Raw genomic sequence first — 12,658 nt, forward strand, 5'->3', positions numbered from 1 at the left:
TTTATAAGCCACAATGTAAACTTTGTGTAGACCTTCCTCCTTCAAGAGCCATAATGAATTGATTTTTTTTTTTTTTAACTACTTACATACCGTCCCAGAAGTTTTATCGAAATGCAAAGCTCACTGAAGTGTATTGTGCTGTCAGTATGTTTTAGGCTTTGCTGAAACATTTCAAATTTTTAAAATCGAACTGCTGTATGAAAAATGCTTTATGGTCTTTTGTTAAAACTAATACTATTAAGACCGTAATAAGGAGAAATTATTTCTTTTTTCATGTCCATCTTGTGCATATGACACTTTCTTGTATCTGATCAGCTTTACTGTTTCCAGCGTCACTGTTTTGCTCTGCCCAGGTCTCTTACACAATAGCAAAGTCTAGGAAATGCTGATGAAATGAGCAAGTGAAGTGTAGTTGTGTAATTCACCTCTGAGTTTACTTCATTGTCTAAAGCAGAGTGTCAAATTCAAGGTGATGCTCTAAATTGGCTTGAGTTAATTTATTTTTTTCTTGAATTGTAATGATTAATGAAATTCGTGAAGAAAAAGGTCCATTAGTATTTGACACAGAGCAGTCATGAAACTGATAGCTTGCTGGCTTTTCAGTAGATTTTTTTTATTTTTTTTTTTTTTTAGCTCTGCTCTGTTCACTGGACAATCATGTTTGTTGCAGTGTGTGCTTGAGATGATGAATACTAAACATGAATGAAATCCTCACCCTTTGACTTAAAAGCAATCTGAACTTTGTAGCTGTATGTACAGTCAGGTGACTCATAGTGCTTTTAAATTCTGCTTCTCTCCATGCTTAAGCATGTGACAGAACTGCTCTCTTTCTGGTAGAAAATGGTAGAAAACTGACAGGTGTCTGTGGTCCCCTGACCAATCCTGTCACACTGTCATACTACTCTTTGGTTCAGAATATTAATTAATCCTGTCAAAATTTCTGAGGTGGATTACTGTTGATGTGGTCTTTGTAAAGGTTTTATAGGAATAAATTATTAATGGAGTACCTTAGAGACATCAAAGAGATGTACAGATTTTAAAAAGAGCTGGTTTTCCTGCTTTTCCATAGCAATACCTGATGTAAAAAAATATAATCTCTTCATTACATGAAGCTCTGCATATATGGGGTAAATTGTTTAATTTCCGTGAAAATAGTATAACACGAATAGAAATACTATCCAGGTTTTAGACATCACCTGCATGAAGAAAACTGAGTATTTGTCACCTCAGATGGCTGCTGCTTCATTTCTGTTCTACCGTTGGTAGACTGGGCTGTACTGTAATCCTTGAGTTAGTCTGTAGTTTCATAGGTGGAACTATTTTCAGGAAATTAAGACAGAGAATGACTTAGATGAAATTATCACTCTGTCTATGATACTACAGGAAAAAAAAATAAAAATAAGAGTGCATTCAGAGGCCAGGAGTGCCTTGGGCAAATGATCAAGCCACATGCTTGCCTGTCACTGCATTGTGTTCCGCTGCTAAGAATGTCTGTGAACATTATCAGTCATGTTGTACCATTCCAGCTGCTTACTTTTATGTTCCATCATTTTAATTAACAATTGCTTCCATAGCTATGCTTCTGAAATAAAATCAATGCCTGCCTCTGGATGTTAAGGCACTTGAGATATTTCTAAATGAGAAATTCTGTGGACTCAAGACAAAATATCTGCTTCTTGCTGTTGAAGGAAGTTCTGTGTGGTCCTTGATTGTTGTTTTCTCTGATGTTAGGATTGTAATTCACAAAGTTAACTTCAGTGACCATGAGGGTTGTTGGCTTGAGCTCTCTTTATGTAATAACAGACTATGTGAAACCTTGTCAGTAAAGTCCAAATCTTAATGCACTTCAATGCTTAACCTTCTTAACTCATCTCTTTGTGTCAACGTGTCCTTATTTTTGGAAATACTGCTTCCTCAGTGGGACAGGGAGACCATACATGTTTGAAACGTGTTTGAGAAAGACCAATGACACCCTTTCTCTGTTTAGTAGTTCACAGAATCACTGAATCATCTAGGCTGGAAAGGACCTTGAAGATCATCTAGTCCAACATTATCCTAGCACTTACAGTTCCTAACTACAGCATATCCTTAAGCGCTATGTCGACCCAACTCTTAAACACCACCAGGGATGGGGACACCACCACCTTCCTGGGAAGCCCATTCCAACACCTAACAACCCCTTCTGGAAAGAAATGCTTCCTAATATCCAGTCTAATCCTTCTCTGGTGCAACTTGAGGCCATTACCTCTTGTCCTGTTGCTTACTGCTTGGTTAAAGAGACTCATCCCCAGCTCTCTGCACCCTCCTTTCAGGTAGCTGTAGAGGGCGATGAGGTCTCCCCTCAGCCTCCTCTTCTCCAGACTAAACACCCCCAGTTCCCTCAGCCGCTCCCCGTACGACCTGTGCTCCAGACCCTGCACCAGCTTCGTTGCCCTTCTCTGGACACGCTCGAGTCATTCAGTGTCCTTTTTGGAGTGAGGGGCCCAAAACTGAACACAGGAATCGAGGGGCGGCCTCCCCAGTGCTGAGTACAGGGGTCAGATCCCTTCCCTGTCCCTGCTGGCCACGCTATTGCTGACACAAGCCAGGATGCCATTGGCCTTCTTGTCCCCCTGGGCACACTGCTGGCTCCTGTTCAGCTGGCTGTCAATCAACACCCCCAGGTCCCTCTCTGACTGGCAGCTCTCCAGCCACTCCTCCCCAAGCCTGTAGCTCTGCTGGGGGTTGTTGTGGCCCAAGGGCAGCTCCCAGCATTTGCCCTTATGGAAACTCCTCCAGTTGGGCTCAGCCCATGGCTCCAGCCTGTCCAGGTCTCTGCAGAGCCTCCCTACCCTCGAGCAGATCAACACTCCCACCCAACTTGGGGTCATCTGCAAACTGACTGAGGGTGCACTCAATCCCCTCGTCTAGATCATCAATAAAGATGTTAAACAGGAGTGGCCCCAAAACCGAGCCCTGGGGGACACCACTCCTGACTGGTCACCAACTGGATTTAACTCATTTTTTCCAATGCCTTTTAAAAAGTTGTGATGAGAAAGTAGGAAGGATTTAACTTACTTTGCTCAAATGATTTGGCCTCTGAATTTATTTCATGTATGCTGGAGGCTCAGCAGATTGCAACACAGTGAATATGTTTTTTTACCAGCTTCTGTAATCTTTTAAACAGAGAGAGATGCTCAGCCTTAGTAGAAGAGTGATATTCCTCTATTCTGTGGCTGTCTCTGAGGGCTTGACTTCTGCTTCATGTGTAATATGTGGAGGATGTCGGGCTGTTCTGAATGGTACATCTCTAGATCTGATTGTCTAGCACTTACAGGTGACTTGAAGTCAGAACGATACTTCAGTTTCAGAAAACAGCATTTACCCGGCTTCACTGATCATCCCTAATGAGAGTAATAACTACTAGTTTTTAATTAGGCAATAGCAGCATGACAAGCAGGTTCTTACATCTCCCTTGTTTCCTGCCACGTATACCTGTAAAACATTTTGGTTTCTTTGCTTGTTAAATCAGCACCTGCTCTGCAGCCTGTTTTGTGACTGACACTACACAGGATTCGGGTGGAGTCCCAATCATATACTTGTATTGAGGTAGAGGCCCAATACATACATTTTCAGCATTACTGCTAATTCCCCTTACCCCTATTTTTTTTTTTTTTTTTTCATCTTTCTGGTGCATTCCAGTTGTTTTTCCAGAGAGTGTGGTAGGCTTGATAGCGAGAGGGGGATTTCTTTAGCTGTGTGTATGGAACCACATGCAGAAAAAAGGATATTCCAGAGTTCACTATGATGGTCAAGATTATTCTCTCGGCATGGCACGGAAAGATGTAAAATATGCATGAAGGAAGTTGTAACTACAAAGATCATTCAATCCACAGTACACGCTGCATCCCACTACACTCTCTAGAAAGCACAGATATTTTTGCTCTGTGCCTATCTTCACTATTCTGTGATCACAGGTCAGAGTCCTGGGAGGGTCCACAGCTGGAAAAGCCTGAGATGCTCCTGAAAAGAATGGGAACAGTCAAGGGAGTGTGAACAGATGGATCCAAAGACTAGTCATACATGGGGACAGATTTTTGTTATGTTATTCCTTTTCAGTGTTCTTGTTTAGAGAATAAAAAATCTTTTTTTTTTTTTTTTTTTTAAAAGCAGCCCAAGGCCTCTTGCCTTCATATTTCCAAATCCCTACATTATACTCTGTGTGTATAATTTAAATGAGAGAACATAAAGTCATTTGAGGTCCCAATGGCATGATCTAAAATGCTACAGATCATACAGTATCAGCAGTAATCCATGATTATTGTAGAAAAAAGACACCTAGAAGAGGGCATGGATGAGTAGCTGGTGGAATTAAACAAAGATGGATTATTTCAACTAGCTTTCATCATGCCCTTTTTTCCTAATCCATATTTCCTAATCCAAGAAGCAGTTCTTCAATCACTGTCATAAAACAGTATAATGAGTACTTTGATACAAGAAAAGCAGATAAAAAATGCTTAACTGGAGGTCTTATAAAATGACAAAGACTTGATGTATGTAAAGATGGCAAATTGAAGAGCTTGGAGTGAGCTAGCTTGGCCAAGGAAGAACGATACAGCTGCACACATGCCATGCTTGACTAGTCAAACAGCTGTATTTGATGTTGCCTTGTGCTGGAAGAGCCTGGTGCTTTTTCCTCCAGAAGTGGGAGGCTGGTTGATACTGACAGTGGTGCAGCTAATTGTTAATGCTGGAATATCAGCCCTTTATTTTCAAGTTGAAAAGTCTTGCAATATATTAATTTTTCCAAGGGTGAGCCAATATAACCTGGACCTGTGCTACTGAACCCTGTTCTAGGCATCATTTAGGAATACCTCTGCCTCTCTGGGTAGTCTGTCTTGCTTTTCTTGAGATGTGCAATGGTAGAAATGTCTGCAAGTCCACTTGTCAGTTTTGGCTTTCTTGAGGCTGTATTGCCAGTTGACAAGTGAGTTTATAGTTTGATAGTATTGGATTCACAATCAGATTGAATAGCCTACATCTTAAAAATAAATGAGAGTCATTAGTAAGAGCACTTAGTGCTGGCAGACTTGCAGATAGCATTCAGGGTGGGGAAAAAATTATCCAGGAGGGCCCTGAATTTTTTTGTGGAGCTTGGGCCTGTGGGAGTAGTAGACCTTTCACATTCAGAGGTCCTGTTGTGGTCCTCGGAGGGGAAGGCAGGAGAACTGAGAAGATGCAGATCTGTTATGGAAATTTGTACAGAAGAATTTATTTCTGTGATGTGGCAGGGCTTTTATGTACTCAGTATCCAGAAAAAAGCTTATCCCTTACCACTCCTTTGTACTCTTTATTCCTTGGTGAAATGAAATTCTTGTGTAGCAATAAAGATTTTTTTTTTTTTTTACCCTGTAGCCAGTGCTGTCAAGCAGCTGGCTGGCATTGTAAATTTTCACACTTTTCCCTTTTCACAAGGAAAGTCCATACACTGTAATGCAGACATTGGCCAACTCTGAAGGTAGGAGGACAGGCTCATGTATTGCTGCTAGGTCCAAGGGGCAGTCATCATCCTGACCACAGGGGTAAGAGATTCGAGATGACTGGAAAGCTGTTATTCAAGTGACCTTCCCTCCCCCACCCCAGGGCAGAAAATGGACTGCTTCTTTATGAGGAAATAGTTTTGGTTTGTTGTTGATTTTTTTTTTTTTTTAATACTGTGGATGCAGAGTTTCTCTGATGATTTTGGAAGTCTAGGAGGGACATAGTTTCAGAGTGGAGTTAGGGGATGCTGATACTTGGGTTATGTTTGAATCCCTAGCATTAGGACTTCTTTCTAGAAGGTGTAGAACAAGGAGGGTCTTCCTACAGCTGTTTGTTAAAACAAAAGACAGTCACGCAGTTTCCCGAAAAAAGTTAACAAGGTAGTTCCTACTACTTTTGGTGTTAGATCTTTTAAGAGAAATAGATTTTTCTTTTTTTCCTGTGTTTGAATGAAGATTGTGTTTTGAAGTCACGATGGCTGTACCTCTAGTTTGGAATTCCTCTGCTAGAATTTGGCTTATGACTGATTTTTTAGATTGAAAGGCCAGCTGCTCTGTCATTGTGGCATGCTTATTGCCATATGTATCTGTTTTACAAATGCTATGATGGGTTTAAACCAGGCTGGTGTGAACAAAACTTCCATATTGTTCCAGAAAAACAAGAAAACTAATAGATGATCTCCTCCTCACCCAAATTCAGCAAAAGGTTCCTTGAAATATCATATTAGGAATGTTAACGTTTTCTGCCTGTTCATTTTAGTATTATTTTCTGGATCTGTTGCTCATTAATTTTTTTTTTTTTTTTTTTTTTTTTTTTTTTTTTTTTTTTTGTAGTAATACTGTTTTTCTTCACAGCCTTCTGAGACACTACCTACTGTGTAAGGTACTTTTGTCTGCCTTAAGCAATTTTCTGATTTCACTGACTTCACCCTAGCTCTAGTATTACAGAATTCAGTGAATAGCAGTTCTGCATTTGCCTTTACCACTACCCTCAAGATTTCATAAGACCCATTCTTACTCCCCCTCAGCCACCATGTCTTATTGTAAGGGAGGCTCTATCATCTCACTCATTTTAGCTGTTTTCTGTATCAAGCTCAGCTATGTCCAATTTAAGATGCAGAGGCTACAGCTAGGTAAAGCATTCAAGATGTGATTACACCAAAGCTTTAAATAGTGGCAAAATCTCTCTCTGTCTTGTTCACAGTATCTCCTGATATGCCAGACTTTTTACTGGATTTTTTGGCTGCTGCTACACCCTGAGTTGATTCCAGAGACCTGTCTGTGATGACTCCAAGATCTATCTATGAACTCTGTGTTTTATCAGTAGCTAATAGAGTGATGGCTTTTCTTTAATATATAAGGTATCAAAATATTTCCCAAATATTAGTAAGTAGACAAGCAATATACTTTTAGAGAATATAATTTTTTTTCTATTAGCATTTTATCTAGATGGCACTGTAAAGCACAGAAAAGATGTTCTCTTAGTTGTGGTATTACATATGAGGATGTAGTAATTAGTGTTTAAGTTAGATTGGTTAGTCTTTGGCAGGAAACTAGTGCTCCTGCACTTTACTTGATGATAGCTACTCTAGGAGACAGAATGCAAAGTTCATGTCCAGAATAATATACATAAAGAACTCATAAATCCTGCTGGGGGAGGAGGGCACCCAGTCCAGGAATTGTGTAAACACGTTAATTCACCCTCTACTACTCTGCACTTGAGTATGCACGGTAGCGTGGGAAAGACCAGTTCAGTCAAAGTCAGACACCACACTAAGATAACAACTTTTGAAACATTGCCGAATCTCTTGAGGTGACCATGTCACCTGCAAAGTCTGCAACAACACTGGGAGAAGTGCTTGTTACTGGAATAAAATGAGTGAAGTGACTTGAACACAACAAGAAAACACTGTGTGGACAAACCACAAAGTCTGGCTGTGGGCAAGCTTTCTTGCCTCATTGAATGTCTGAAAATAGATAAATATATTGACTGTTAAGCAGTTAGCAACATGGTTGCTGGGGGTCATGAAGCCTGCTTAAAAACAAGAATAGATATTGCTGACCCTTCATCTGCAGTTGCAGAAAGGGGTTGGCTGACTTGGAGTTGAGTCATCTGTATTGCAAACAGGTAATAGATGGAAATGAGGTTATTCCAATGATAGACGTTTGCGAGTATAAGTGCTGAAGCATACCTTTACTAGTTTGTTGGTAAGTCTGAGTATTTAGGGCTGTAAATCAGGCTATAAAGTTGTGCCAGGGCTTGGAAGAAAGCAACTGTGGTGGAAGGACATGAGGATCAGCAAAATTAGATCTGATTTTGCAAGTCATTTCTGTAACTGTAGCCAGTTTTAAGTACATGTATAAACCTTACTTAATCCAGGAGTCAGGTATGTGTTCATAGATGTTTGGTGACCTGGGACATAAATTACTTCATCAGAATTATAGGGAATGTATGAAGTTGAGCCAAACTTTGGCATAGCTTGCAACATTGGCTTTCAGTCTAAAGGACATTTATCTCCTTCATTTGAAAGTACTCCTTAATGTCTTAGTCTTGTTCCAGACTGCCCTTCTTGCTTTGAGGATGAATAGTATGCCATGCAGCTTGCTGGGTGGTCTCTGAAAAACACATTCAGGCTCTCTGATTCTGCTCTGCATGGGTATTCATTCCCCTGCCCTTCTTGTAAGTGCAAGTGTGTCCCTTGTGTCTGAGCTAACAATTTATCCAGTCTCCACCGTGAACTCTGCTCAGTGCATCTTTTCCCCTCTTGACTGCTGCTTTCTGTCTTGGAGATGTTTGTTTCTGGTTTTTGTTTGTTTTTTTTTTTCCCCCCAGAAGTGAAATAATTCTTTGAAAGTGTAGTTTTGAACCATTTGATAAAGGATTTGAATGCTCATATGCATGCAGCAACTCAGTAGCATGGAACCTTAGTAACAGACAAAATAAACTTCAGTACTTTTATTTTAAAAATTATTAGTGTAATAGAAAGGTAAAGAACAATTTCAGAGACACCCCCATCACCCAAACAGCCAATGAAACATTGCAACAACAAACTCCCTTTCATATAAGGGAGGAAAACCAGAGCTTCTTCCTCAGACTACCAAATGCTAGGGATTATGTATTTTAAGGCAAAGGCAGATGAATAACATCTGTGGCCCATGTTTGTGACAGAAGCTGTCCTACATGATGGCTTGTGTTCAGCTCTGTCATCCCAGGATGATCACTAGGAAAAAATCAGCTCTGAGACACAGATGTTCTTTTCCCTACAGTTATATCTTGTGTGCTGTTTTGGTTATGTATCCTCTGCTTACTCTTATTTATTTTTTGTTAACATACCTCTCAGCAAAAATTGAATAAGTATTTGTGTTTTCCCAATTGTAACAGAAAGGAAATATTTCCTGGCATGTTAAGGAGACAAATGTGAGAAAAACGTGCTGCGCTGAAGTTACAAAAAAATTATAATGAGGATTTTCTGCAATTTTTTAATTCCGATTTTTTTTTCATTCTGAACAACTTGCAGAGCCAGTGATTTAGCTGGAGGGAATGGATAATAATACATTTTATTAACCTCATTTACTTGACAAAAATGTGTATATTGACAATTTAAATTGAAAGAGTATATATTATTTTTTACTGTAATGAGGCTGACTCTGGGCAGTATTTTTCTGACAAATTTGATAGCTTCATATTGCAAACAGGCTTAAGCAGGAACTACTATAACACCTATACTTATTCCTGTTTGATTTTTTTCTGGGAAAATTAAACCCATGCATTAGCTTATATAACTGAGACTATTATGAATGCAGAAATTTAATAATGACATTGAGGATCTAGTCAGCAACAACGTTTGCTTAGAAATACCCCAAGTATGCACACTCCCACCCCAACTCCCAAGATCATCTATACAGAATTTTAGTGAAATACACAGAAATGTGGTTTTGCCTTCATTCTAAGGAGTTTCTGTCAATTCTGCTGTTGTCTTTGATCCTAAGTACTGCTGTAGCATCTTAGTGACCCACCACAAACTGTTGTATTTATGGCTGTCCCCCTACATTAAAAAAAAAAAAAAAAAAAAAAAAAAGAGGTTTTGAATTCTACTTAATATATGTGTGCTTTCAAGTTTATTGTCATGAAATAACCATATATTGGACAGGAGGGGGACTCCTTGCCATCTCAGTTCAGGAGTCTAACTTGTGATTTATTGCATAGCAATTGAGAGAGAGAAGGAAAGAGAGAGACTGCTTGATTCTTGAATAGGTGCTTAGAGTCAGTTCTTGAAGATCTTCTATTCTCCCTGGGCTCTGAAGATAATGGCTTGTAAGAGATGGTCAAGGTGGGCAGCACTGGTGCCTAATCCTGTTACATAGGAAAGAATTTCCTGCAAAACTGTTCTTTCTTTTTGTAAATACCAAAATATTCATAGAAAAGTAAAATTAACTCTTCATAGCTTTTGCTTCCATCCATACAGCTGGAGTGCTAGATCTGGCACGGTCGAGAGACTTTAGATTGTTAGGTTCATTTCAGCCTCATGTGTGTCAGGACCAGTGGGTTAATAGCCTTTTCCAAAAGCATGTTTACTTTCATAGCTCATTCTAGTAGTTTTCAAACACAGAAACCACTAACGTGTGCTGTCACTGGTGATCTGTTGACCTTCCATCTCAGCTAATAAGTCATGCTGTGAAATCTTGGGATGCTCTTTCATAGGTGGCTTTTTCTGTCACCTCTTAAAAGGTGAACTCAGTCTGGCCTCAAGCTAATCATCCCTGTGGATAACCGCAAGCCTATTTTTCACTTAGCAAAAATTTTAGGATGGGACTACTCATCTGCCTAAGTTATGTATGGTATATACATCAGTATACTGAGCCTTTTTTGGTAGGCTATCATTGCAGAATAAGAATTTTTACTGCATCTCACAGAGACCTTCTGTTCACCCTGATGTAGTTCTCCTCTGGGAACCACCTGTACCAAATTATGGACGTAAATCATTGAGCTGTTACAGAACACTGATTACAGGGAAAAAAAAAAAAGGGTTTGAAAAATGAAAAAAAAAGCCCTTGAAATGCAAGGTTCCTGTAGAAACTTGTAATACTGTAATGCAGTGAATGGATGTGGTCACAATGAGAACAAATTGCTTTTCTCAGTGATAATTGTCTTGTATTTATGTAGCATTAGTAACAATCCAAGAAAAGGAGAAAAAAACTCTCTTGCCCTTCAGGCAATACTTCCAATCTTGCTCAAATCTAGAAGTCACTGTAAGCTTCAGATAAGCTATTTGGTGCAGGAACTCATGGGACACACAGAACCAAGTAACCTGGGCAAAGTTTGTCTGACATAAATGTTATTCATAAAGCACATATCTACTGGCTGAACTGTAGCTCAAGGTTGGAGAGGACTGGCAGCATCAAGGAATGTCTTGAAGGTCTGCAGAAGCTACTGAGTCTGTTACTTAAACACCCTCTAGATAGCTGACTTTATCTGGCTAAGGCAATGTCTGAGTGGTTTATTTTCCCAGAGATGTGAAGCTGCTGAGTGGTGCAGCTGTAACCAGGTAGGTGGCTGGGAAAGGAACTGTGAGTAGGTGGATAGGCTGTGAGTTGGTCCGTCTCTGGGAGGCTGCTCTCACAAGGAGAAAGCAAAAGAGAAAGCCTTGGACTTGTGGCTGCACCTGCCCTCTTGCTATTAGAAATAATGCTGCTCTTTGGTAGGAGGTGGAGGGCAGTTAGAAGGAGCCTTTTTTTTTCTTCTCCCCAGTTCTTCTTGTGAGGGAGCTGCTCTGCGAGGAATGGGGGAGGTTCACCCCAGGCAGGTCCCCTGTTACTGCCGTCCCCCTGGGCCTCAGGGCGTTGTTTCTGCCTCAAAACTTCATGTAGAATTCTTCGCAGATTAAAAAAAAGAAAAGGAAAGAAATCTCCAAAGTGGTCAATGTGTTGTTTTGTCTACAGTGACACACAGATATTTTCTTGTGTAAACCTGTATTTAATGAGAGGGGGTGTGCTCAAACTACCTTACATCACTGTAATTTATTTTACATTACTAATGAGCATTGTAACAGCTGTACGTTTTAAATAAAGTACTCTCTGTGCTATCTCTTAGTGCGTTTTTGTTACTTCTGCTATCATTGTTTCATATCTGTCTGTTTTATATCTAGTTTTTCCTGTGGTTACACTTTACCTCTTTTGCTCCTGTTGAAGGTAGCAAGAGAGAGATAAAATAATTGCACATTTTTGCACTGATAAGTTATATCTGTTACAAAAATATACCACAGAATTTCTCAATCATTTAAATTGTATTTCAGATACCTCTTATATCTACAAATAAAAAGGGACATTTTCCATGGCCGTTTGCTGTGTTCTTTTTCTGATGCTGCCTACCTGGGTGCCTGCATTGTCCAAGGTAAGTACAAGCAGCAGGCTTTTTTAAATACTTAACTCATAGGTGTGTTCAGTATAAACTCAAAACCATTGCAGGGGTATAGGTAGCAATTTTTTTTTTTTTTAGTTGTACTGTTTTGCTGCATTCATAGAATCAACTAGGTTGGAAAGGACCTTGAAGATCATCTAGTCCAACATTATCCTAGCACTTAAAGTTCCCAACTACAACATACACCCCAGCGCTATTGCAGCCCGACTCTTAAACACCTCCAGGGATGGGGACTGCACCACTGCCCTGGGCAGCCCATTCCAACGCCTAACAACCCCTTCTGGAAAGAAATGCTTCCTAATATCCAGTCTAATCCTTCCCTAGTGCAACTTGAAGCCATTCCCTCTTGTCCAATTGCTTATTATTTGGTTAAAGAGACTCATCCCCAGCTCTCTGCAGTTTCCTTTCAGGGAGCTGTAAAGGTTGATGAAGTCTCCCCTCAGCCTCCTCTTCTCCAGACTAAACACCCCCAGTTCCCTCAGCCGCTCCTCGTACAACCTGTGCTCCAGACCCTGCACCAGCTTTGCAGCCCTTCTCTGGACACGTTCAATTAATTCACAGAATCACAGAATCATCTAGGGTGGAAAGGACCCTGGAGATCATCTAGTCCAAGCCTAGCACAGTTCCCACCTACAGCAGATCCTTAAGCTCCAAATCGACCCTACTCTTAAACACCTCCAGGGATGGGGACTCCACCACCTCCCTGGGCAGCCCATTCCAA

General features: G+C 40.2%; 1 protein-coding gene across 1 annotated transcript in view; it reads left to right on the top strand.

Annotated features, from left to right (window-relative positions):
- The window catches only part of FRMD3 (FERM domain containing 3), an 82,156-nt gene that overhangs the window by 22,944 nt on the left and 46,554 nt on the right, over positions 1 to 12,658 (top strand). Inside the window, exon 5 of the mRNA XM_026866043.1 lies at positions 11,813 to 11,910. Coding sequence (XP_026721844.1) covers positions 11,813 to 11,910 — 98 coding nt within the window. The remainder of the gene's footprint in view (positions 1 to 11,812; positions 11,911 to 12,658) is intronic.

This window comes from Athene cunicularia (genome assembly GCF_003259725.1).
Source record: "Athene cunicularia isolate RWA chromosome Z unlocalized genomic scaffold, athCun1 chrZ_part2, whole genome shotgun sequence".
Taxonomy (NCBI): domain Eukaryota; kingdom Metazoa; phylum Chordata; class Aves; order Strigiformes; family Strigidae; genus Athene; species Athene cunicularia.